At 39.6% G+C, this 26,190-nt stretch overlaps 1 protein-coding gene across 4 annotated transcripts in view; it reads left to right on the forward strand.

Annotated features, from left to right (window-relative positions):
• TNS3 (tensin 3) overlaps positions 1-26,190 on the forward strand; it is a 249,691-nt gene that overhangs the window by 64,238 nt on the left and 159,263 nt on the right. For all 4 annotated transcript variants that reach the window (XM_075745266.1, XM_075745267.1, XM_075745269.1 and 1 more), the window contains 2 exons: positions 5,957-6,068; positions 23,482-23,519. In XM_075745266.1, the coding sequence (XP_075601381.1) occupies positions 5,957-6,068; positions 23,482-23,519 (150 nt within the window). The remainder of the gene's footprint in view (positions 1-5,956; positions 6,069-23,481; positions 23,520-26,190) is intronic.

Consider the following 26,190-nt stretch of genomic DNA (forward strand, 5'->3'; position numbering starts at 1 on the left):
GTACTTTAAACAAGGGGGAGCATGACCTTCTGGAACTCGCTGCCACAGATGGTTGTGGGGCAGTCAGTACCAGCATGTTCAAAGCAGAGTTTGACAAAATTAGTAGAAAGCAAGTCTGTTAACAGATATTAAGAGGATGGGTCAGGGATGGACCTTCCAGAATCCCTGGTACAGCAAGAACATGGAGGGAGCTGGGCACAAAAGAGGCAGGGCTGGCTTGCTCTGTTTGAGTAGTGTTTCCTTTTGAGGCAGTGCTGAAGTGTTTGGGAGGGTGGTAGATGTTGTGCTGACCCCAGTAAAGCATACCTTATGTTTTAAGCTGTATTTTCTACAACTGGCTGTTGATGCACTGAGTAAACTTTGAATGTAGGTGCTTTGCACATCCCTAACCTATTTCTTTAAATCTATGTAAGTCCTTTAAGGTAATTTGGACAGAAACTTCTTTTTTAGTTTTGTTTTGGAAAAGTGTATAGCTTTGAAACCCTGGTACATAGGCAGAGTTTCTTATTAAAACAATGAAGACCCCTGATTTCTTTTGTCTGAGAAACTACAAAGGCTGCTTAAAATTATAGCACCAAATATTTTAAATAAGGGGAGAAAAGTATTCTTTTTCTGTCATTTTCTATTATTCTCTGGCCCCTTATGCTCATACAGTACGTCAGTTTTGTACTACCAAATCATAGCATTTTTTCCCCCCTTGACATGAACTTTACTCAGCTGGTTCAATGAGGCTTTTTTTTCCTCACCACCTCCATGTGCCCTCACTTGAGTCACAAGTCAGGAGCAGACTCCACTGGGAGGGATATGCCAGCTCAGGCTGCACGATCCCGAGTCGAATGTCTTTTCTCTAGCTTGGGCTGCTTGTCTGTCTTTCTGTGAAGTGTCTTGAATGAATGGGGAGTATATGGGGGGTTTAACAAATACTCTCTTGTCTTGACAATCCCTCTGAAGTTATTCGGTAATAGTAAATGATAGCAATAGTAGTATAACTAGTTATTTGTGTACGTTTTAGTGTGTATGTAAGTATATGTGTGTGTGCTATGTCTGTCACTGTAGAAATAATCTCTGAATGTGAAACAGCCAGAAATGCCTTATTTCAGTCTGTGTAAAATTCCTTTGGTGTTTTTCATATTTATTTTTTTTTTTGGTCACTGTCCCGTATTCTTGTCATGTAGTATGGGCTCTTCAGAATGTATGTATTCACTGTTGGTAGTTGTGCATGTACTTAAATGTGTGTGATATGTTCAGTTAATGTAATTCAGCTGAAATACTGTGCTACTTTTGAAGCAATAGTATGTTTTCCAAGAAATTATTCTCATGTGGAGGAGCTGCAGAGAATCTCATGTGTTGTGGTGTTTGCTATTTCTGGAAAATTCTTCATTGTATATCTGTCTTGTCCTTGTGTGAGTGAGACTTTTGACATAATCACTTTTTATAGTTACCAAAAAGTTGTGGTCAGCGCTGTTGTTCTAAAAGCCATTTTAGAGGCTGGATAGATAATATCCTATTACTTGGCCTGTATGCATGGTAGGCGCTCTTAAATATTTTTCTGGAAATGAAACCTGTAGCAAATGTGAAACACTGGTTCAGGAATAGGAAAGTTAAAAATGCTATTTACTTTAGGGAGGGAAGAGAAAAGCTCTAAACTATTTTCTGTGATTAATAATACCAGCTGTTGTATTCTGGGCAGTCCTGTCTCGTCACTCTTCTCTTCAGGAATGCTAGTTATGGGGACGTCTGGGTAACCTGATGGAATTTTATTCTTTGACTTCTTCATGGGAGCTCTAAGTACCTGTGCAGAAATCATGGGACTTCTGCTGTGCAGACCTCTTGTAAGAGATGGGAGGAGAGGAAGTAGAGATGTGACAGAAGTAACGACAAGTAACCTTAACAGAAAGGGCTGAAAGGGTTGAGTTGTCTGGCATTCCCCATAGATGGCTGTGCTGTTTTTTTTTCCTTAGTAGTGTCATTTATTTTTGGAGCAATCTTACAGAAATAGAAGTATGGCTTAGTTTTGCAAAGTTTAAGTGGGGCTCAGTCTTTTCATGAAGACTGCTTTCAGTCATCCCTTACTTGAACTTTTTTGGCATTTCCCTAGCCCATAAATGGGCCATGTAAAATTCAGCAGGAATAGAGTCTGACATAGGGAAAGTTTATGGGGCTTTGCATGTATGTTTATAATTTTCTCTTAGCTGAAGTATATGGCATGGATTATTACAAGTTTTGGAGACAGAGAAATAACGTACAAACAGTTTTTTGGCTCTTTCTCTTTTTCATCACATAGAGTAACATCTGGAATTAACGATCTAATTTTAAAAGTCTTAATTATTTTTGTTGAGACTTGTATTTCCTCATAAGTATAATTTAGTCACTGCCTGGATGACATTGGAGAGAACCAATTCTGTAGGAATAATAAATAATCAGCTAAGTTTGATTACTCTTTCTTTTTATTGAACACATATGTATGTGACTGTATTACACACTTTTCTTGAAGATTATTTAAACAGGTTTAATTTTACAATGTTTGCTTGATTCTTTGATAAAAGATCTAAGCCCTGTGACTATCTTTTTAAAGAATGAACCATTATCACAGTTGCAGTTTACATATTGGAAACATAGAGTTTAAATAAAAAAATACTGCTTGGTTCTGGTCTTCGTTGAATGATTAACTGTTATGATGTAGTATGGTATTTGGGAATAACATTGTGAATGCCTTTTCGGTAGGTGTAATGAACCAGTATTAAGTCTCTACCAAGGAGGAATTGCTGTATCAGTATTGCCAAAACCCAAGTTGTGTATCTTGAGTGCTTTAGTCTGTATTGGCTTAATTGAAATCTGGAGAATGGTGGGGTTTTTTTGTGTGTGTAAATTGGTTTTCTCTTCTCAAAAGTGTTTGACAGAGTTGCTGTGAATTTTTTTATCTGATTATGATCAGCATGTTGCTACATAATGAAAATGCTCAATGATGAGGAGTATTTGAAATTCATCATAGCTGAGGATGTCCATGTAAATCTTTACACAGTCTGCTGTGTTACATTGATGCAAGTCTGGGATAAACTTTCAGCTTCATTAGATTTCTGTGTGCCATAGAGAGCTGAGCATGGCCAAAAATATTTCCTTGTGTGGTAAACAAAAGAGAGTTTCATAATGCTAGCAATTGAGACCAGACCTAATTACAACCTCTTCCTCAGGCAAAAACTCAGTCTTTAACCTGTGGTTCTGCACTGTTTTCTTCCAGTTTTCTCTCCTAACGATTATACCCAGTTTAGATTCCACTCTTGAGCCTTATGAAAGTAGCATTGCTTGTTGCCTGCCATGGTTGCTTTCCTTCTTTTTCTTTCTCTCTCTCTCTCTCTCCTTGGCATCTTCCTTAGTGGAGAATCACAAAAGCTGTACCAGGTGACAACAAAGAAACCTTGATCCAGGCTCGTCTAGGTTTCACAGTAGATTTATGTAGAGTTCTTGTATAAATGGCAGTGAGTACTCCTAAATGAACTGTTGAACTGAATTGTGTGGAGAGCCCATAGTGGAATGTACGTAAAATTAACAATAGAGAACAAAAAAAGTACATTTTTTTAAATTCAGATGCAAAGGCTGCATTGCAGAATATTTCCAAAATGCCACAGAGGAAAATGACTTTAATTGGTCAACTAGTCAGTCTGTCCATTTCATTTGTAATGTGAACATCAAATAAAGTCAAGACTTACTTCCACTAAGCTTCAGTTAAACAGTGAGTTCTTGTGATAGTTGTCTTTGGAACACCGCAAATATTGAAGAGCTTGTGAAGAAGCGTTTGGGAGGTAGGAAATAGAAAAGCAGGCCTAGAAACAGAATAAACTTTATGTGAAGTTTATCCGTGAATTTCTTCAAAACTGCAAGCTCTGCAAAACTGCCCTTTTCAAAGAGTCGCAGACATGTCCTGTGAACTTGACCCAGAAGCAGAACTCTTCAGGGAAGAAGAGTAGATAAAATCTAAAATGAGAACTCTGTTTTTCATCTATATATCTACAAAGCAGAGAAACCATAAACCGTAGCAACCGGTTGATGATGACATTGTTGAATTTTTTACATAGGAGAGGCTGTGGAGATGAGGGATTGTCAGCTCTTTGGGCACGATGCCTGGACCCATTATGGTGCAGAACCTCCTCATATCAGATTAGTGAAGTTACCTGGATGTAATGACACTTTTCCTTCCTCTTAGACCTCCGTTTCTTCAAAAGCATCTCCCATATTTTCAAACCTGAAACAACCAATCATGACAGATATTTTTTGAAAATAATAAATTTAATCTGTTTGTCATCCTGTATGTTCCTACATAATGTTGAGGTTCAGCTGTTCTTTTTCTTTATGGTTTACTTTTAACATGAATCATAATTCTGACAACATCTTTTGATTTAACCTGAAGTAACGTGATGGAAGTGACAGCAGTGGGGGATACAGGGGAATCTGTGACTTCGGCTTCTGATTAAAGTGTCTAATGAAGCATTGTAATTACAATTCAAATTTATTTCTCAAGTGCTTCATCCACTGCTTCAGCCTTTCAAGGATGTGGGCTATTCTACTGTTTCTCTCACTAATCTCTGTTGATTAATACACTTCACTGGTAGAAAGATTTTTCCTGAGAGTCCAACTTGAGTTTTATTCCTTCAGCCTAAATAATTTCTGCCGTGGTGTTTATGGAGGTATGTTAATTATCTTGGCTTTATACTGTGGGCAAGATCAACAATGTTTCCTGAAGCTGTTACCAGGATCAGGCTGACTGTGCATGGCCTCTGAGCACCCAGGCCTGCTGAGGGTGGTCAGTTGCTATCACTGGTGTTCCTCAGGGCTCCTCTGGCATTTCAGGTAGCCCCATATAGAGGCAGTACTTGGAAGGTGATATTGATTTTTACAGCTGTTCTTGTGCCTGCCAAGCAGCTGTTTTGTAGATGTTTTTGGAGATGGTAAACATTTTGCCTAGAGCCACATGTTGAATTGTGCAAAGCACAAAGAAATCCTATGTTACTGCATTGCCATAGACTTGTGCGTTGCACCATGCTGGGAAACTTTCTCATAAGATGTATTGAGTGGAAGCCTGTTTTTGCGGTGGCCTGGCAGCATGTGGAGGGACAGCTTTCTGCTTCTAGACACTTGTGATGCTAAAACTCAGTGCAGGTGTTGAAGCATTGAATGCAAGCCCATTTGCAGTACTGAATTTAAGGACAGAAAGGTGCAAATGTGAAATGAAAATGAGGAATGTGAGAATCGTTTGGGAATTTTCATTGTCTGGCAAAATACCTTTTTGTTTTTGAATAGGAAACTGGTATTTCCAAACAGTCTGCCAATGAAAGTGAAGGTGGTTGTACCCTTTCAGAGGAGATAGTGACTCTGTAATAGGCTTTTGGTAGCCCCTTCTGTTGTGTTACCCAAATGTTTCCTAAGTTATAGAAGCCATATAATATCCATTGCATATATAGTATTGACTTTTGCAGTTCTGTCCATTTATTAAATGAAAAGCCCAAGCTGTCTTCTGCAACAGATGACTTAAATTGGCTACTGTTATGGAGCATTGCTTATGTTATTTTTAACCAGTTTAAGCTGAACCAATGAAAAGTTTTTATATAGATAAGACCTTAGGTCAGAATGTTGTTGATTCATATCTAGAGATTATTCTGTATTTCCACTTAACAATAAGTCATAGAATGAATTCTGGAGTTAAGATATAAAATGTCTTGCAATGTGTGTGTCCTGATGCGCAAGAGGTTCCTCATGTTCTGTTGCTTCCCACACTTCAGAGTGGAAAGCTCATGTTATTCAATAGGAATGAGGGTGAGAGAGAGGGTGAGAGCACTTCGACATACTACTGTTGTACTGCTGGCACACTAGTGTTATGTTTAATTTAAAATTTTCTATGTTTCACTTAAAAGTATGACTCAAAAGCTGATGGGAGGTCTGATGTTATTTCCCTTGCTTCCAGCCTCAAGAAGCAGCTTCAAGGCCTCACACCTTCAAAAACAAGTCTTTTAAGAAATCCAAACTTTGTGGAATCTGCAAACAAGTAATTGATAGCCAAGGCATTTCCTGCAGGGGTGAGTAACATATGATGTGTTGTTTATTTTTTTGCTGTGTAAAGGAAATTAATTTCGTATTAATGTTAAAGTTCCTAGGAATCCATGTTTCTGGAATTTCCCCTGAACTAAGTGTAAATATTACCTTGGTTTATTTCCTTACTTTGTACAATAGTGTTCCCTGCTTTTGTTGGGGAGTGGGGTGCTGTAGTAGGTAATTGGACTTGTATAATGATGTGCTTTTATTACTGCGCTATTCAGGCACGTTCCAGAATAAGGTAACGCCTGTGGAGGCTCTCTGAGGAGCCTGTGAGTGATGTGTGCACAGTGGGTGACAGATGCCTCTGGAATTCAGTCTCCAAATGAGGAAGTGTATGACCCTTACTCACTGAGGCATGAAGGTTTTCTCTGCATTAATTTGCTAAAATTCACAAGAGCAGCCATCTGTTTGTTTATTTGAATTTTTCCAGTTGCATTATGCTATAATTCTTAGTCCTTCAGTCTGATCACTTGCAGAAACAATAAAGAGATCATCCTCCTGGATGCACAGACTACAGAGACTCAGCTGCCTCTGGCACTGTTGCCAGCTCCTTACTGCTGTTTTCCCTTGCTCTTCTCCCTTGCTGTGTAGAATTGAGCATACTTGTCTCTTCTCCATGGGATATCTGTGGCAGAATTAAATCTTGGGAAAGTTTAATAGGTCCTTTCTGCAAGTTGTCCAGGAATAGGGGTTTTGATCCCCTGTACTGATTTAGCCTGGTTAATGTTCAACTCCTGTTATTCCATGTTAATAAAATAGTCTCTTGTTGCATGTGTGATTTACCTCCTAGTAAGAGAATGCTATTGTCTTTTCATCTGAAGTGTAGTCACTTTTTTCACTTAGAGGTGTCTGCACTACTTTTCAGCTCTAGATGGATCTCTTTCTTCCACCTCCTCCCTTCCATATTCTTTAGACACTTTAGAATCCCTGTGAGGTTTTGAGAGGGGGGTGAGAGATTTGGATGTGGAAGGAATGTGGCCATTTCCTGAGCTAAGGTGCAGGTTTTGCAGATGAACAGCTAAATGTAAAATACCTCACTTGTTCAGCAGGAGTGGTAGTTATGTATTTCTTTAACATATTTCTCCTGTTTGTCCTGCTGTGGAGGTTGGTTCCAAAGTTCTTAGTATTTAGTTGTTTTCAACTTAGCAGAAATAGTATTGTTGGAAGGAAGCCTGCCTGGTGAAGGAACTGCCTGAAGACCCTCTTCATCAGTCAGGTTCGGTGTAAAAAGCACTGTAGGAGAGAATCAGTATTTTGAAGGGAAAGGCCTTGGGGGTGGGTGTCTGTGTGGGGGGAAGTCTGTCAGTTTGCTCTGGATTTGAGTTCTCACAGCCCAGTGCTGGAAGTCTCAAATTCACAAAAGCTGTGTCAGTGTGCTTACCTACCAAAGCTGCCAAGAGGTTTGGCATATGTCTTGTAAACAGGTCAGAGGTTAGGATGAATCTGAGCAAGATTTCCTTTTGCCTCAATGTGTAATAACTTTGGTTCAAATACAGAAACTAACAGTACATGCCAATGTAATTTAACACCTCTTTGACTAGCATTTATACATGGTTCAAAATATCAGGAAGAAATCAAAATTCATAGGTATTCAAACCATCAAGGAAAAAAGCTTCCAGGAAAAACAAAAAACCTGAGAAACTAAAGTTCTACAAGCACTCCTACTGGGATCTCTCCAACACACTCCCCAAACCAATACATTTATGGCTATGATATATCTGTGTCCATAGCTTAAGTCTGTCTGGGATAACTTTCTCTAGGTTTCTGGGTGCAATTCTCAGAAGGAGCCCCTTGACAGTTTCATATAGCCCCTTTTGTTGATGTGAGCACCGGGCAGACCTACCATCATTCTTTGCTGCTGGTACATTTTGATTATTAGTTGCTTGAGACTTACCTGTAGGATGGGAGCAACAGGAGTTGCACAAAGTGACTCCAAGTAGTTTCAATTTATTAAGTACCCATTTGTATTTTAACTTACAGCACAGGCTTTATAAAGCAGAGATTTGGAAAAGATAGAACTGAAAGTTGTCTGTTCCCTTGTCAGCGCTGCAGTACTTGAAATGTACCCTAGTACTGTGAAACTCTGAAGAAAACTAAACCAGCTGTGTCAGAGCCAAATCCTGGTGCTGCTGCTTCTGGTAAATTCTCCCTGATGTTGCTGAATGAAAGTGAGCAAGTTGGCATTGGGGGGAGGGGAGGGAGAAGAAAAGCCTTCAGTTAAAGAGGAAATAAAGTTCCTTTATGTATTAATGAGAAAATCTTGCTTTTTAACAGTTTCTCTTCACAAGATAATAGCTCTTTGTACAGACTGCAGGTTCCTTCCAGACTATAGTATCTTATCAGTTAAAGGAAAGTTATGTGTCAAGAGAAATGAGAGGAGGGGAAAGGCTCCAGATTGGTCACTATGTAGTATTTGCTGTTTATCTAGCAGTGAATCATCTACTTGTTGTAAGAAGAAAAAAAAAAAAGCTGTAACTGGGTGTTGTGTTGCTCAGGTAAGTTTGCATTAGTATGTGGCAGTCATTTTGGGGGTGTGTTGTTTAGACCAGTCTTGCAAAATGTGTCCTTTGGCAGGTCTGAATACAGTACTTAAAAGCTTTCTATTAAAAAAATAAATGATTGACTGAAAGGTACCTTGAATGGTGATGTCCCTTTGTCCTCGTATACTTCAGTCCACCTCAGTAAAGCATACTCACAGTGAATTTATTTTTAACAAGCTGTATAAAAACAGTGGCCAAAAGGAAAGGTAGATTTGAAGAAGGAGAAGCTCCTGACTGTCCCCCTGTCTGGTAAGCATTTATATAGCTGGGCTCTGTCTTTGATGCAGCTTCTCACCATGAAGAAAGGACAAACAGCTGTTGATTGATTGCTACAGTACTTGCACATTCTGCAGTAAACTGAGGACCACATGACTCCCCATGTTTCTTCAGCACTGCCTCAAACTTAAATACTTTTGAGCTCTGGTTTGAACTTCCCTGCAGTACAGTTCAATTTAATTCAGGACTAAGCAGATACAAATCCTAATCATGCATGTTTACATAGTTAGCCAAAGGGCTGCAGTGCTACAAAAGCCTTTTGATTTTATTTTTTAAGCTACTTACCCTAGATATTGAATATTCAGTATTTTACTTTATTTGTAAAGAAGCTGTCATAATAATAGAATATCTATGTATTTTCCATGTGAATTTCTATTTTATTATATATCTTTTATATTTTGTACATGTAAAACAGAAAATTATTTTTTATTTCTATTTTTAAAATTATCATTTGTATTTTGTGTTGTAATGACTGTTAGTGTACAACAGAGAGCTTTTTAGATGCTCTGAATATTTGCGATCTCTAGAAAGTACTTTTCTGGCAATTTAAAAACTGGAGAACAGATTTGGGAAATTCGAGTAGTTTTAAATAATGCAGTATTATTTCCTAGTTCTTAGAGCATCAATGGGTGAAAAAAGCATGAAGGATTGAAACACTTTACACATTTCTGTTGATGAAATTCCCCTCCAGTTGACTATTAAGTTAACGTGTTCAGGTGCCGCTAGTGATGCTTTACATGCAATACAAAGCATCCCATGAACTAGATTTTGAGCTTAAAGCAATTAATGGTGGTTTGAACAAACTGTATATCTCTTTGTTAATCTAACCTAGCCAGGAATGTCTTGGGTTTGGGAATATGTGGTGGAGCAATCCCAGTAGGAGTGCATGTAGAATTTTAGTTCCTCGTTTGTGGGGGTTTTTTTGGGTTTTTTTTGGGTTTTGTTTTGTTTTGTTTTAATTTTTCCTGAAAGTTTTTTTCCTTGATGGTTTGAATACATGTGAATTTTGCTTTCCTCGTGATATTTTGAACCATGTATAAATTCTAGCCAAATAGGTGTTAAATTACATTGACATGTATTGTTAGCTGTATTTTAATGCTTACTATGGTATTGTGTGTAAGCTGAGTGTAATAAAGAATACAATTCACCTTCTTTACTTAATTTTAAGATGCATAATAACTTCTGTCTTTTAAGTCATGTTAACATACGGTCTCATACAAGTGTTGATTGACTTACAGTAAGTCCTGGACTGTTTTCTTGAGTGTGTAGCATGAAGTGATAGTAGAAAGTGCATTTTCTCATGAAATTACAATATCTGTGTTTAATCAAGAGCTTCCAGCTGCTTACAGATCATAGATCAGGATTTTAAGACAATTGGAGCTGGTTTTCTTCTTAGAGGTTTGATATTTTCCTTTGAAATTCACCTGCTTGTTTGTGATTGTGCTTGTGGTCATGGCTAGTGATCCACTAAAAATCTCATTTTGGCTTGGTTGGAGTTACCCGATAAAAAGAAGTCTCTCTATTCAATCAAATGTTCATTGCTTCTGGCAAGTAAAATGTACATTTTTAGACTGAGAGTCATTTGGAACTGACAAACTGTTCTTAAGGCTTGGCAAACTGTGTGTGTAAATAGATGCATATTTAATCTTACATGATAGCAGATGGTTTTATATACTCTATCTTTCGGTAAGTGCTAAGTTCAGTAATAATATATTAGTATCTTAATGTGCAAATCATGTCTGTGGTTATAGTTCTGGCAGACAAACTAGAAAGACAGAAATGCTGAAGGAATTTGTATCCTCCTTGGGCCAGTAGTAGTTGACTCTCAATCATAGAATCATAGAATGGTTTGGGTTGGAAGGGACCTTTATAGATCATCTAGTTCCAACCCCTCTGCTGCGGGCAGGGACACCCTCCACTAGACCATGTTGCCCAAAGCCTCATCCAACCTGGTCTTAAACACTTCCAGGGATGGGGCCTTCACAACGTCTTTGGGCAACCTGTTCCAGTACCTCACCACTCTAACAGTAAAGAATTTCTTTCTAATATCTAATCTAAATCGACCTTCCTTCAGCTTAAACCCATTACCCCTTGTCCTGTCACTACACTCCCTGATAAGCAGTCCCTCACCATCTTTCCTGTAGGCCCCCTTCAGATACTGGTAAGCCACAATTAGATCTCCCCGGAGCCGCCTTTTCTTCAGGCTGAACAATCCCAAGTCTCTCAGCCTGTCCTCATAGGAGAGGTGCTCCAGCCCTCTGATCAGCTTTGTGGCCCTCCTCTGGACTCTCTCCAACAGGTCCATGTCTCTCCTGTACTGGGGCCCCCAGAGCTGGATGCAGTACTCCAGGTGGGGTCTCACAAGAGTGGAGTAGAGGGGCAGGATCACCTCCCTTCACCTGCTGGTCACGCCTCTTTTGATGAAGCCCAGGACATGGTTGGCTTTCTGGGCTGCAAGTGCACACTGCTGGCCCATATTGAGCTTCTCATCAATCAGTACCCCCAAGTCCTTCTCCTTGGGGCTGCTTTCAATCCGTTCCCCGCCCAGCCTATAGTCGTGGTTGGGACTGCACCGACTCACGTGCAGGACCTTGCACTTGGCCTTGTTGACCTTCATGCGGTTCACACAGGCCCACCTCTCCAGCCTGTCAAGGTCCCTCTGGATGGCATCCCTTCCCTCCAGCCTGTCGACCACACCACACAGCTTGGTGTTGTTGGCAAACTTGCTGAAGGTGCACTCGATCCCACTGTCCATGTTGCTGACAAAGATGTTGAACAGTGCTGGTCCCAGTACCGACCCCTGAGGAATGCCACTCATCACTGTTCTCCACTTGGACATTGAGCTGTTGACCACAACTCTTTGAGAGCGACCATCCAGCCAATTCCTTATCCACTTAGTGGTCCATCCATCAAATCCATGTCTCTCCAATTTAGAGGCAAGGATGTCGTGCGGGACAGCGTCATATGCCTTGCACAAGTCCAGGTAGATGACATCAGTTGCCCTTCCCTTATCTACCAATGCTGTAACCCCATCATAGAAGGCCACCAAGTTTGTCAGGCATGATTTGCCCCTAGTGAAGCCGTGGTGGCTGTCACCAATCACCTCCTTGTTTTCCATGTGCCTGAGCATAGTCTCCAGGAGGGTCTGCTCCATAATCTTGCCAGGCACGGAGGTGAGACTGACTGGCCCGTGATTCCCTGGGTCTTCCTTTTTTCCCTTCTTAAAAATGGGGGTTATGTTTCCCCTTTTCTAGTCAGTGGGAACTTTGTTGGACTGCCAGGACTTCTCAAATATGATGGAGAGTGGCCTGGCCACTTCATCTGCCAGTTCCCTCAAGACCCACAGATGCAACTCATCAGGTCCCATGGACTTGTGCACCTTCAGGTTCCTTAGATATTCTCGAACCTGACCTTCTCCTACAGTGGGTGGTTCTTCATTCTCCCAGTCCCTGCCTTCTGTGACTCAAGCAGTGTGGCTCGAGCACTTGCCAGTGAAGACTGAGGCAAAGAAGTCATTGAGTACCTCAGCCTTCTCCATATCCTGGGTAACCAGGTCACCCGTTTCATTCTGGAGGGGACCCACATTTTCCCTCATCCTCCTTTTCTCACTACCATACCTGTAGAAGCCTTTCTTGTTGCCCTTGACATCCCTGGCCAGACTACTTTCTGTCAGGGCTTTGGCTTTCCTAACCTGCTCCCTGGCTGCTCGGACAGTTTCTCTGTATTCTTCCCAGGCTACCTGCCCTTGCTTCCACCCTCTGCAGGCTTCCTTTTTTTGTTTGACTTAAACAAGGAGGTCCTTGTTCACCCACAGGGGCCTCTTGGTGTTTTTGCTTGACTTCCTCTTTGTTGGGATGCATCGCTGCTGAGCTTGGAGGAGGTGACCCTTGAATATTAGCCAGGTGTCTTGGGCCCTTCTTCCTTCCAGGGCTTTGTCCCATGGTATTCTACCAAGCAGATCTCTGAAGAGGCCAAAGTCTGCTCTCCTGAAGTCCAGGGTAGTGAGCTTGCTGCGCGCCCTCCTCGCTGCCCTGAGGATCCTGAATTCCACCATTTCGTGGTCACTGCAGCCAAGGCTGCCCTTGAGGTTAATGTCCCCTACCAGGCCCTCCTTATTGGTGAGAATAAGGTCCAGCATGGCACCTCTCCTCGTGGGCTCCTCTGTCACTTGGAAGAGAAAGTTGTCATCAACACATTCCAGGAACTTCCTGGATTGCTTGTGCTCTGCTGCATTGTCCCTCCTACGGATGTCGGGGTGGTTGAAGTCCCCCATAAGGACCAGGGCTTGTGAATGTGAGGCTGCTCCTATCTGCCTATAGAGGGCTTTATCTGCTCGGTCTCCCTGGCCAGGTGGCCTGTAGCAGACCCCTGCTATGATGTCCCCTGCCCCAGCCCTCCCTTTAATCCTGACCCATATGCTCTTAGTTGGCTCCTCATCCATCCCCAGGTGGAGCTCCATGCACTGCAGGGCGACACCCCCTCCTCATCTGCCCTGCCTGTCCTTCCTAAAGAGCCTGTACCCTTCCATCCCAACACTCCAGTCATAGGAGCTATCCCACCATGTCTCTGTAATGCCAATAAGGTCATAGCCTTGCAGGCACACACACGTCTCCAGCTCCTCTTGTTTATTCACCATGCTCCGTGCATTCGTGTAGAGGCATTTCAATTGTGCCCCCGATGAGGCTGACTTATTGGCTGGGGTGGCTGGGATTCTTTTGATGTATCTTCCCAGTGTTACCCTGTTGGTTCCTGTTGCATCCGGAGCCCCTGGCTCATCTCCTCTAGGCTTCGAGCGTGCTCTAGTGCATCCAGCACATCTCTGAGCAGTAGGCCGAGGGCCCTCGCCAGCGCCCCGTCCCTCCAACCTGGGCACATCATCCCACAACATGTTGCTGGCAAGCCTGATGTTATCCCCCTCCCCCTTCAAGCCTAGTTTAAAGCTCTGTCGATGAGCCCCACTAGTTCCTGGGCAAAGACCCTCTTTCCCCTTTGAGAGAGATGAATCGCATCGGGGTTCATCAGGCCTGATGCCATGTAGGCCGTCCCATTGTCAAAGAACCCAAAGTTGTGGCATTGACACCAGCCATGCAGCCATGCATTTATGGACTGTGTCCGCCTGTACTTCCCAACATTGCTGCCCTCAACTGGAAGGAGAGAGGAGAATATTACCTGCGCTCCCGAATCCTTCAGTGACTGGTGAAGCATATAGTGTTCTATTGTGGTGTAGGGGTATTTGTGTCACCCTGGCTTCCATGGAGTTATCCTTGTGAAATAAAATCCTATATTACTAGGCACTTATATCGATAGATCTCACAATACATTTTATAGAAGATATATATTAACTGTAATTTCAACATAGCTGTAACATAACCATCTTTTGGTTAATTATGGCAATAGGCATACCCATATAATTATATTAACGTAATACAAGGGATCTTTGAGAGAATGAACAGACTGTCGTCAAATTAAAAGGGTTTTTCATCATATCACTCTTGCTTTAAGTGATGTATGTACATACGCTTCCATATTTTCTTGAGCACTGATCCAGTGATTGTATTGCCTTCCATTGGACTGTTTTAAGGTGGTTTTAAAATAACTGCTTCGGTTAATACTTTTAAGATTTGTAATGGTGGATCTCTTGTCTGCATGGCTTAAACTTGTCAAGAAACAGCAGAAAACAAACCAGAAAAACTTACTATTTTCCTAAGCAATAACTGCTAATTACCTCCAAATTTAAAAGATATATGGACTTGTGAGAAAATGAGACCTAGACTTTCTTTTTGCTAGCACTGTGCGTTTTCAGTTACAACCAATATTTGATGAAACGACGGACAGACAACTGCATGTAAATTGGGATATGGAGGCTGTAGGACCCAAGGAGTGTGGTACCTAGAGCAGATTAATAGCTTGTAGCTGCTGTGAACCCCAAGGAAGAGGGATTACAGAATGCCCAAGCCAGGTTGGGTTAGGTAGGGACCCAAGCTCTTGCTATAAAACCTCATTTGACTGTCAGCCTTGTTTGTGAAAGGCATCTGGGAGGATGTCCAAGGGAGACTTCATGAATTGATATAGTGGCAGCTGAGAAGTCTTTTTAGGAACCCCTCAGAAATAGTTAGATGTTGACCTGGACATGAGTGACACAGAGTATATTGTTCTGGGGAGGAGGAGGCTGGAACGAAAAATGCGGACTGCAGCCCATCTGTGACACCAGAAGCTTGGGAAGGTCAGCCCCTCTTCTCCAGACAGAAGGTGCAGAGAGTAAATAGCAGTTTCCACCAGATCAGTAAAATGTATTCTTAACACAGCTGTACAAGCTGTGCATTCATATTTCATTGCAGAGCTTAGATAGTGAAACATGGAAACTATGTGCATAACAACAGCAAAGACGTGAAAGGGAAGGATGAATAAAGACTTAGTGGAGCATACAGAGATACAGAAGAAGCCACTGTAATTAGTAGGAATTACACAGGTAGTACAGTCAGTATCCTGGCTGAACACAGCTCCTTTTGGAGCAGAGAGAAACTGTGAAATTGACATCTTTTGATGGCATGTTTTTAGCCCAGTAGGAACTGGGGGAGGAGGGAGGAATTTTGGCAGAAATCTCTAGGGTAAATTCCTACTAATTTAAAAATAAAAAATACACAAGGCAAAACGCTCTAGTGGAATGTTTAATGTTTATAGGAGCCAAGCTGCATCACAGATATTAGGTGGTGTTTCAGAAAGGTGCCTGTAGTGAAAATGAGTTATGTATTTGTTTACCTCATAAGGACTGACTTAATCATGCCAGAATTTGATCTGTGGTTATAAAACTTATTTTAAAGTTAAAGTGCAAATGACTAAGGTTTCTAAAAAGCTGCAGCTTCTGTTCATTACAGCTAATAAAAAAAAAAAAAAAAAAGAAGTAAATGTGATACCATGTGCCACCCCCCTGCCCTTTTTTCCAGGAAAACCAGTGACTGCTGTGTGATCTGGTATACCTGTAATTTTACAGACTTAGCTCACTTGAAGAGAACCCAAAATTCCTAAGGGTAAACTGAAGTTAGAATTATCTGCTCTAACCCAAAATTCTGAAATGAAATGCTACTGTCATTAGAGTGTAAAATTTGAGTGTGATGAACTTGATATATGCCATGTGGGGAAAGGAAGCCTCAAAGTAAATCTTGATGCATTTGGCTGAAACATCATATTTCTAATTGGCTTCAAAACAAGGGGGTGGAGTGGGGGGGAGACGACTACTATGAGAGACAGAAATAATGTACAGGAAGATAAAGTTTAAAAAAAGAAGAGATGGGTGAAGAAATCTGTTGTAAGTAATGCTGAAAAACATGATACATGAATAAAGCTTCAAGAAACTAAGCCAGGCTACAAACATAAGTGCATTTAGGATCTGAACCCTGTAAATAGGTAAGAGGGGGAGTTCTTAGCTGATTTTATGCAGAGTCCCCATCTATTGTCATTAATGAAATTTAAAAAATATCCTTGGAAAACATGCCTACAACTAGTATAAGTACTTGAAGGATCATGTTGATGACATCCTTTGCATAGCCTATATTGTTTTCTGTTCTGGTGAAGGTCTTTATTGCTTATGTTTTCTGTAGGAGCTTGAGAACAGCTGTGACTCAAAAATTCCAGGCCCCTTGGGTCTTACCCACATAATAAATAAGTTTTTAACAACATCAGCTTTCTTATTTTGAAGATCACCCATTTTAAGCCAATCTCTTATTTTTCTCTGATCCTTGCTCTTAGCATAACTTATGCAGAATGTTTTCAAGATCCATCACAGGCGTGCAAGCTTTCTAGATCTTACAGTTCTTGCACTGTCTGCAGCTGTGAGAAAAACCTGGAGATAGTCCAGCCATTTTTTTTTGTTGTTTCATGTGGGTTGTTGACTACAGTAAACCATAGGCTGGTTGAAATGGTTTTGTGGCTGAAATGTTTCAACATGGGGTTGTCTGGAGGGAGGAGGACTAAAAATAACCTTTGGTTCCAAACTGGATTCAGGTTTAGTCATTTCCGACCTGACTTGCAAATGTAGCTTAAAAAGATGAGAAAAAGTTGTTGTATGAGTACTTATTTTAAAAAATGTAAAAACATTTTTACTGTGCTAATGTTCTGCCTTTGTAACAGCATCTATAGGAAATTAAAAAAACAAACAAGCAAAACTGTATGCACCCAGGATTTTTCAAGATGCAGTTGAAATAATAAAGTTAGACTATTAATTCCACAGGGAAAAACAAAACCAAAAAACCCCCAAAACCAAAAAACAACCCCCCAAAAACCCAGCCCAGAAGCTCTTGGTGGTCAAGATTCTTCCTACAAGACAGGAAGAAGATGGGAGTAAAGGAAAAGAACAGACATACTATTGCAGCAGTAGTGCCAAAATATTTTTCTCTTAATAAAGATTTACCACTGTTGCAACAGCAAGGGAAATATTTCATCTGCGGGAAAGCTCCTTCACAACACACTTTAATGTAATAACCACCCCAAGTAACAAATGCTGAAGCTTTGCACAAATTTCCCATAACTTTCATCTTCAAAAATAATGTCTTCAGTCCCTGTCATGAAGTGCTGGGAGCAATATTCAGATGAAGAGACAATGGTTGGCTGAATATGAAAAAAAGAGCAAAAGAAAGTCAAGGAAAATGTTTGAGGCACAGGAAATGTACCAGCAAATGTTGTTGCTGTAGTGTGGCAGTTAGACTTGAAACATCTTTGGCATGTGACTGATAACTTCTTAAAAATAGAAGTGTTTACTTTTGCAGCTAATGCCCAATATTTCCAGCTAGAGGACTGTTCCCCTACCCCTCACCTAGAGGTATCTCTAACCCATACAAAACTGCATGTCATGTGCATGTTGCAGTTAATTTTTGTGTGTCCGTTTTTCATACTGCTTTTGTTTTGGACATTTGAGTTGAATTGTTGGAGAGCTGGTAGGAACAGGTCAGCAGAAAGGTGTTTGTGTGTTGGTGAGAGGTTTTTACCTAATAATCTGATCATGGTGTTATTAAACCCTTGTCAAAATACAAATGGCCAGCAAATTGCACAGTTCTCTCCATTGGGGACGTTTTGGTCATGGATTCTCCAAGCTCTGCCTGGAGAAGACCCGGTCGTGGTGGCCTTGCTATGCATTTGTTAAAACATCTTGATTTGGTTTCTGAAAAAAGGAAGCGATCTTTTCTTCAGAGCCAGTGACAGAGCTGGGATTTTGTGCAAAACATTTCCTGCAGGAGGGAGATGTTGCTCAGCAGTGGTATCGCTAGCCTAGCTACTAAAATGGCTGGGCTTTACTGCTCCTGCGACACTCTTGACACCCATCTTTCTGTGGTATTAAGAGAGAAGACTGGAATTGGGACCTATAAAAGCTAAATCTTGATTACACAAATCTTCTTATATGCTTGGTTTAGATTACATTTTGTGGTGGATCCTTGAGGACTCTTCCATTACTGTCAAAAAAAATAGCTGTAATAGCATGTGTCTGTTTTGGGCAAGCTGAGGTGGAGATGCTGGGGGAAAGAAAGTATATTTCAAGGAGCTGGGCCTGTGATTTGGTATCCGAATTTATTATTTGTCACCAGGAAGTTAAAAAATACCAAGAGCTGTATAGTATATGCTTTTAGGGCAAGTGATCTTCCTTAGGGATTAACAAGTTATTAAACTGAGTTACATCTCTTGGATTTTCTATTTATATGCAAGTTTCTGCCCCAAGAGGATTTCTGAATTATCTTGTTTGTACCCTTGCCATACATACAGTTATTTAAAAAAAAAAAAAACAAAAACAAAACACACAAAAACTCACCATGGAGAATCATTTGATAAAAGCCGTGATTAAGTGCGAGTTTGTCCCTATAAACTAGTCATGTTTTGATATTCACTGAGTGTATAGTGTGACAGAATGTCTGTATGGAATATGTTGCCATACCATATGTCAATTAAATGCTAAAACGTTACAAGGTAAATAGCCGTTACTGCACAGAAAGAGAAACTTGAGCTCTTTGTCCTGGTAAACCATAAATCATTCTGTGGTTAGCTTACAGAAGTACTCTCTTACATTGTAAATACATTGCTACTGGTTTTCAGGGAGCATTTTACATGCATGAATGTAAGAAGTAGAGGTCTCATTTCATAAAAATTTTGGAGTTTAAGTCTGAAACATATGATTCACTATGCAATATTGTTGACTTGCAGGAGTTAACATATCTTCATTTTGATGCAAAGAAATGTCTTTTTTTTTTTTTTTTTTTTTTGTCTTTCTACTGCTTTTTAAAAAATGGCTTCTCAGAGCTATTGTCTAGGAACTGTTTTGAACTGTAGTAAATTGACTAAATATGGCTTGGCCTCCATTTCATTGCCAGCCAGCTTGGGACAGTTGTTCTTGGAACTGATGCCAGAATCCTTAAACACAAATTTGGAAAGTCTGGTATTTGACGAGAGCTGATGTGTGGGATGCAGACATTCAGCTGTTCAGTTGAAGAACTGAAGTAGCCTTGCCGAGTGTGACATTAAGTCCTCCAGACTGTTTCAGGCACATTTTTAAATTCAAATACACTTGGGCAGTGGTCCTGAAAAGAGTTGAGTGCTATTTTGCTAGTAAGCTTTGCCTGAAAAATGCCAGCATTTGGTAGAAGCTACTTGTTGAGATCTTTTAACTGTAAGTTCCATGTATTTTCCTTAAAAATTGATGTGCTGTGAGTATAGTCAGTTGTTTGTATGTTACTGCATTGCACGTTTGTTGCACTGGAAAGGCATGGGTTGCACGATTATGGTGTAATACTGTTTTTTTTGGCTCTAGCAACTTTCTGAAAGTGCATCTCTACTATTCAAGGCTTTCCATAAGAACAGCTGGCATATTGAAATGTGATTTAGTCTCTCTCGTAATCTAATGATTGAGGTAATCCATCTCTTTGCAAGTAGTGTAAATGCTTGGGCTGAGACAAAACTAGGCTAGGGCTGAGGGAGTACAACCATCCAGGCAGGATAGTTCTGTGAGGTAGTAGCGTTAGCTGTGGCAAGACGAATTCTAAGTAACAAAATATCAAGCAAATGGATTTTTCTCTGTAGGCAAGTGGTTAATTTGCTAATGTTGATGAAGGGATCTCTCACTGTTCATGATGTTAGCAGCTATAGTGGATAAAATCATATGAATTGCATTGTAACAGAATGTCCCTGGAAAGGTAGTGGTGCTTCTCACCACTAACTCTTCTATGCTCAGATACTTGGAGAGTTGTAGCTGCTGCAGCACAGCCCTTATTCCATTCACTCTTACTCATGTGTCTGCATGCTTCCTTGTACCCAATCCATGGTGTTTTCTTGATACCTTTCTTTCTTTGAAATGCTGCTGATACTCCCCCCCCCCCCCCCATGTGTGTATATACATTTTTTACTTTTTCCCTGTCTTCTAGAGAAGGGATGGAGGGTGTGGGAAATAGAGGAGACAAGAAAACTGAAGGACAGATTAGTTTAAAAGTACTCCAATTTAACTCTGTACTTTGAAAAAACTCTGTACTTTGAAAACAACCTTGAAGTTTTTTCTAATGACTCTGCCACACTAGCAATAAACTGTTGGTAGGAATTACTATCTAAAGATTGATAATTGGCTGCAGATTAGTGATCCAAGGTATACTTTCTTCCAATCAGTTGTTAATTCCTAAGCAATGTTCTATGCTAACAGTCTTTTTCTCTCTTTTTTTTTTTTAGTTGGTTTTAGCAAATGGTTGTATGTTTACTACAAATGTGGGTTTTGGAGTGTGTGTATATGTGTACCTGTGCATGTATATATTTGTGTACATATGTTCAAACATATATACATTTGTAAATGTTTATATACACACATACTTATATAGATCTTTATATACATAAAATGATTACCTCACCAGCAAATGAAAACTTGTGACACTTGCTGTACCTCAGTGGGACATAGGTAGATTATGCAAAATGCTTTGAATGCTTGAGCATCTGGTAAATGCCAACAACATTCTGGCAAAATGGGCTCAGTTATTTTAAGTTTTGTTGTTCTGGGCAGAGATTTGGTCTACTGGTGAAGTTCAGACTTATCAAGAAAAGGGAATTGGTGTTTGGATCTGTTACACTTGGGAATCCATTTATGTTGTTGGGATGTAGCTGGTGTGCCTTTTAGGAGCAATGTATGCAATGAGAAGTTTGACGTTTACCCAAGAGGGAAATGGGAGAATCTCCTTTCTGCTTCTGAGCATTAAGAAATTCTTTGTTTGTTCCCATCATCTGGACAGTTGGTGATCTCATTTTGTGTGCTTATTTCTATCCAGTATTATTATCATAATGAGTTCTGTTAGTGAGGGAGAGAAGGTAATGAGTTAACTCAGTCTAATCCAAGAAAGTGCTAAATTTAGATATGAATAGGGTATTTCTGGATGCTGAGGAGGAGCAAAACTGTCTTTATGAATGAATTGGATCTCTATCTTCAGAATGTTACAGATTTAAAGACCTGAAAAAATACAGAGTTTATTTCAGTCAGAGAGTTTTGCCTGATATAAGTGTATTTGGCTAATTACCTCTTGAGGCTTTAGTCTTCATTTCCTTTGAGTCTCATAAATGTAGCAATGCTTTGTGTTCTGCCTTTAATTATGTATGGAGTTTGTACGTCATATTTCTGTGTTGCTTATGAGTTTGAATGGGATGCAAATGCAAGATGCCACTGTCCAGGCTAAACTCACATCTGACTTAAGTGGTTTCTTTCCAGCAGAGACAGTACTGTTGTGTTACGCAAGAGCAGCAAACTCTGACTTTTTGTGTACATGGAAACTGAAAAAACTCTATGGCTGCATTTACTGTTGTCTACATCTTTAATAAAGATTTTGTGCATTGTTGGTGACATTTGTGATTTGGTTTTGCATGAGCCAGTAGCAAAATCATGGAAGTTGTCATGGAGTGAAATCTCTTTTTGCTTTGTATTTCATCTTGCCCCCCCAGGAATTTAGGGTTAAGCATCAGTAAAGATGAGGAACCTTGTCTGTAACATCAGGGTTTCCTGACAGATTTACTGTTTTATTCTTTACTTTTTGTGATTATCTCTGTTTTGTTTTGGTTATTTTCACCATTTTACAGGAGATCTCAAAGTAGGTTATAGAAGAAACAGCTAGTATGCGTGCATATTTTTATAGCATCTGTTAGCCTTTTGCACAAAGCTAATCATGATAATTTAAAATATGGATTTTACTAAATATACAGTTTTGGTGTATGAAATCACTTAATGCATTTAGGCATCTTTCATGTTATTATGCAAGAAAATGAAGTGTTTGCTCATGGATTAAAAGCCATCTTCTGTTTGCTTTAAGTTCAATAGAGTTTGTAAGTGGTATGTGGTTATTGATGATTATCAATGCTAATAGTTAGAGCAGTGTATTTGTGTGAACACTAATACATTTTTAGAATAAACAATCTTGATTCTGTGAAGTACTAGGAACAAAGAACTCATTCCTAACTTATACCTGAGGAAAATAAAGTGAACATAGCACCTACAAGATTGCATAAGAAAATGGGTCAGTAAGCCTTACTTTTTCTTTCTTTTTTCCCGAGAAGTGACTGGAGCATGAGGGTTTTTCATTCAGCAGTCAATGCATTTGAATCTGAAGTGGGCATGGTCATGTATGTGCTGACTTCACATCTTGGTCATTGTATCTTTCATGTTGGATCAGGCTGTAGAATATTTTTCTCTTGATAGAAGCATCAAGAAATGAGCGTGGCTTTCAGCTTCAGTGTTCTAAGGTTAGGCCCCAGTTAATCTTCCAGCTAAATCTCTATGATATTCTGCAACTTAGTGATTTGAGGATTGAATAAATAATTTTTTCCTGAATATAAAATACAATTTAGCTCACAGTAACCCAAAGGATAAACATTGCATGGAAATAAAGCAAATTTCAGAGTAAAGAAGGAAATGCATATAAATGGAAAATCTGTTAAAGCCAGCCTGTGTCAGATTCTAGCTATTATGCTGTTCCATCATAGTTACATTGCTGCTTATCTGGCTACTTTTTAAGTTAAGTGCTGTTTTCTGAGTCTAAACTTGCTAGTACGATTCATCCTTTCCTGTTCTTAGGTCAGCAGGAATTTAAAAGAAGCCAAATGCTTACCTCTTGGAAGTAATGTTTGCAACACTGTGTAAACTGTATTTCACAATCAGAAATTAAAGTCTGAACAATCATGGTCGCTTGCTTTTCTTAGGTCTCTGGAACTGCTGATATGACTAAGATTCACGGGTTACATTGGAAACAATTTGATCTTGCTATCTGTGTTATTTAGATGGTAACACTTCTAGTGCATGTGAAGCTGTAAAGGCAGGTGTCAAGATAATCAGCCCTTGAAGTTGAACCAGATGTATGTTATCATAAGATGGTGAAATGCAACAAATCTGATAACATTGCTGTAATTAATCTTTCAGGAATGGGTAAAAACAAAATGCATTTCTTTTTAGCTTTTTGTTTTGAAATACTTTTATATATACAGACTTGAGTTTGGCCAGATCTCTAGTAGAAAATTGATCTAAAGAAATGGAAGGGAAAATCCACCCACTCTTTTACTCATATTTTATTTGCTTTTTTTTTAGTTTGCAAGTATGCCTGCCATAGGAAATGTGAAGAAAAGGTAAGCATATTTATTTGCCTCCTTTCTTGCTGTTGATCCACATGCATTTGAAGTTGAGACTACAAAAGCTGTATCAACTAATTAAGAATAAGATTATAAAATCAGATGTCTAGCTGTCAAAAAAGAATTTTTTTTTCCTGGGGTATTGTTCTTGCCATTAATAAAAAAACCAGGTCCCTATGTAGTCAAAACACATGCACCAGTGGTTGAGTTTCTCATTCCTCCTACAGAAGGACATGTTTCAAGTTGAAAACAGCTGGTTAAGTGGGTGAAATAGAAACCACACAGTTCTACCAGAAAAGAAAAAATGTATCTGAGTGAATAAGATGTATATATGTATATACACACACACACCTACTATATATATAAAATTTTTTTACTGCAGCAGAGATTTAAAGGCAAACTTTTGACATTGGATTATGGAAAGTATAAGCATATTATTAATTTATTTTCACTGTCTACTGTAGATAGTTTCTACCCAGTTCAAGTTCATTACTAGAATTTTGTTAGTTTTTAAAATATCTGAGTCCCATTTACACAAGGTGTGATCAGTACTTCAATGGTTCCAAGTGACTTAAAGTTTCCCCTAGATTTGTGTAAATCAAAGACATTTACAGAGTGTTGCAGCCTAAATCTAGCAGTCTTGGAGGGCTTTATTTTACCGGAACCACCATCATGGGGTAATATTCCTTGCTTTTAACAAAAACTTTTGGTTATTACTTGCCATCTACGCAGACAGGATTTTTTGTAGTTAGAGCACTAGGCTTCTGGAGACCACAGATGTAGTCCTGCTACCTGTGTTGTTGACCTGGTATTTGGCCTTGTGCAAGGATTTGTTTGTTTCAGTGCCTCTAAGAAATATAACTAAATTCAAGACAAGAGCCTCAACTTAGTGAAGAACTTGGAGATTTGTCAAGTCATTTGGCGAAATTCTAGTAAATACGCGTGTCAGTTTGCTGAGCATCTCCCATTTTGAGTGAAAATGGCACTTGTGCATTTGAAAATCTCTGTGGAATGCTGAATAAATGCAGAATTTTGTTTTTTTAATGAAATAAGATGATAAAGTTCACTCAGTGGTAATTAAGTTTGCAAGTAAGGTATTACCTTTTGTAGGTTTTAATCAACTATACATTCAATAGTTCGTAGTAATAATACTATAGTAACGGTGGTCTAGAAGTAGAATGGAAACAGTTTAGTAGAAAGAAGTACTTCTTATTAGACCAGATGGTGTAATTGATCCCTTTTTGCACAGTAGCCGTGGTTCTCCAATTAGCACTCACAGTATGGAATTCTGCCAGCTTCCATTGGGAAGAACCTGATTTGTTGATAATGTTGGTAGCTTGCAGATTTGCTTGGGTAGGTGCTACATAGATGTGGAGTTTCCAGAAGTCATGGTATGTAAATGATGCTGGAGACTGTGGCAAGAAATTCTTTAAACTTGTTTTGGAGACAAATAATTTCATGCTTGCCATATGTTAAAAAAGGGAAACTATATTTCAACTAGTATTTATGCTCTCAGGCATTTGGGTGTTGAGTCTTGAAAAGACTATTTTATATATATACTGCTAATGGTAGTATAATTTTCATCAAAATACTGGTTTATTTTATGGTTTTTTAAATAATTAAAAAGAAACTACTAGCATGTATTACAGAAGATAGAAAAATAAGGTATAGGAACAAGACCAAATTTAATAATCAATTTTTTCTTACAAGAGGCATTTTTTTCCTGATTTTTCAGAGTAGTAGTAAGCCATCATGTAGCTGTATTTCATGCAGAGAGCAACAAATACATGAACAAGTGTCCCAGGCAAGTTTATTCCAGTGAGGTTACTCAGGACTGAAGCAATCTAATCGTGTCCTTGGAGATGGAGCTCTGAGTAGGGGGACTGGTCTATCAGTCTGCTCTGAAGATGTCCCTCAACTCTTGTAGCCTGTGTGAACTCTTAACCTATTTGTGAAACTGCTGCATGCCTGCCAGTGCAATGTCAGAGATCTTGGTGTGCTTGTGTAGAAACATTTGATTTCAGTACAGCCTCTCAGGGCAGCTCTTTTGCCTGTGTACTGCTCGTGGGCCTCTTCTGCATCCATCAGCATGGTGTGCGTTGGCAGTGCTGAGCTAAGACAGCCCTGTTGATCCGAGCCTCAGAAACTTGGTACATATTAATAGCAAGACACGTGGTTGTAGCTGTAATGTGACTTTTCTAGTATTCTGGATGTACATAATCATAGCGAGGTGTCGTCCTGCTGACATATATGCGTGCTCATCAAGGAGGCCTGATAAACCATACTTATCTCTGTGTTGATAGGAAAGAGATTCTAAAAATGCTGCCCTGCTTGAACAGTACTGGGGTGTTGTTAACTTGCTGGACCATAGTGGTGGCTCTAGTCATCATGGGAAGCCCTCATAAACTTATTGACCTTGCATAGATGAAACAATTGTAATAAATTTGGGTTTGCAGCAGGCTTATATAGAACTAAAGCCAACCTTTCCAGTTATTATGTAATACCAGCATATAATACCATCTCAATTTACTATAAAATATTTTTTGTGTGTGCTTTAGTCATCTATGGTTTTTTCTTTAAAGTGATGGGGGCAGAAAACCACTCTAGAGGAAAGTGTTTGCTATTCCTGTATGTACTGTGTTTTAAAACTCTGTCTAAAAGGCAACAT

Source organism: Balearica regulorum, chromosome 2 (genome assembly GCF_011004875.1).
Source record: "Balearica regulorum gibbericeps isolate bBalReg1 chromosome 2, bBalReg1.pri, whole genome shotgun sequence".
NCBI lineage: Eukaryota > Metazoa > Chordata > Aves > Gruiformes > Gruidae > Balearica > Balearica regulorum.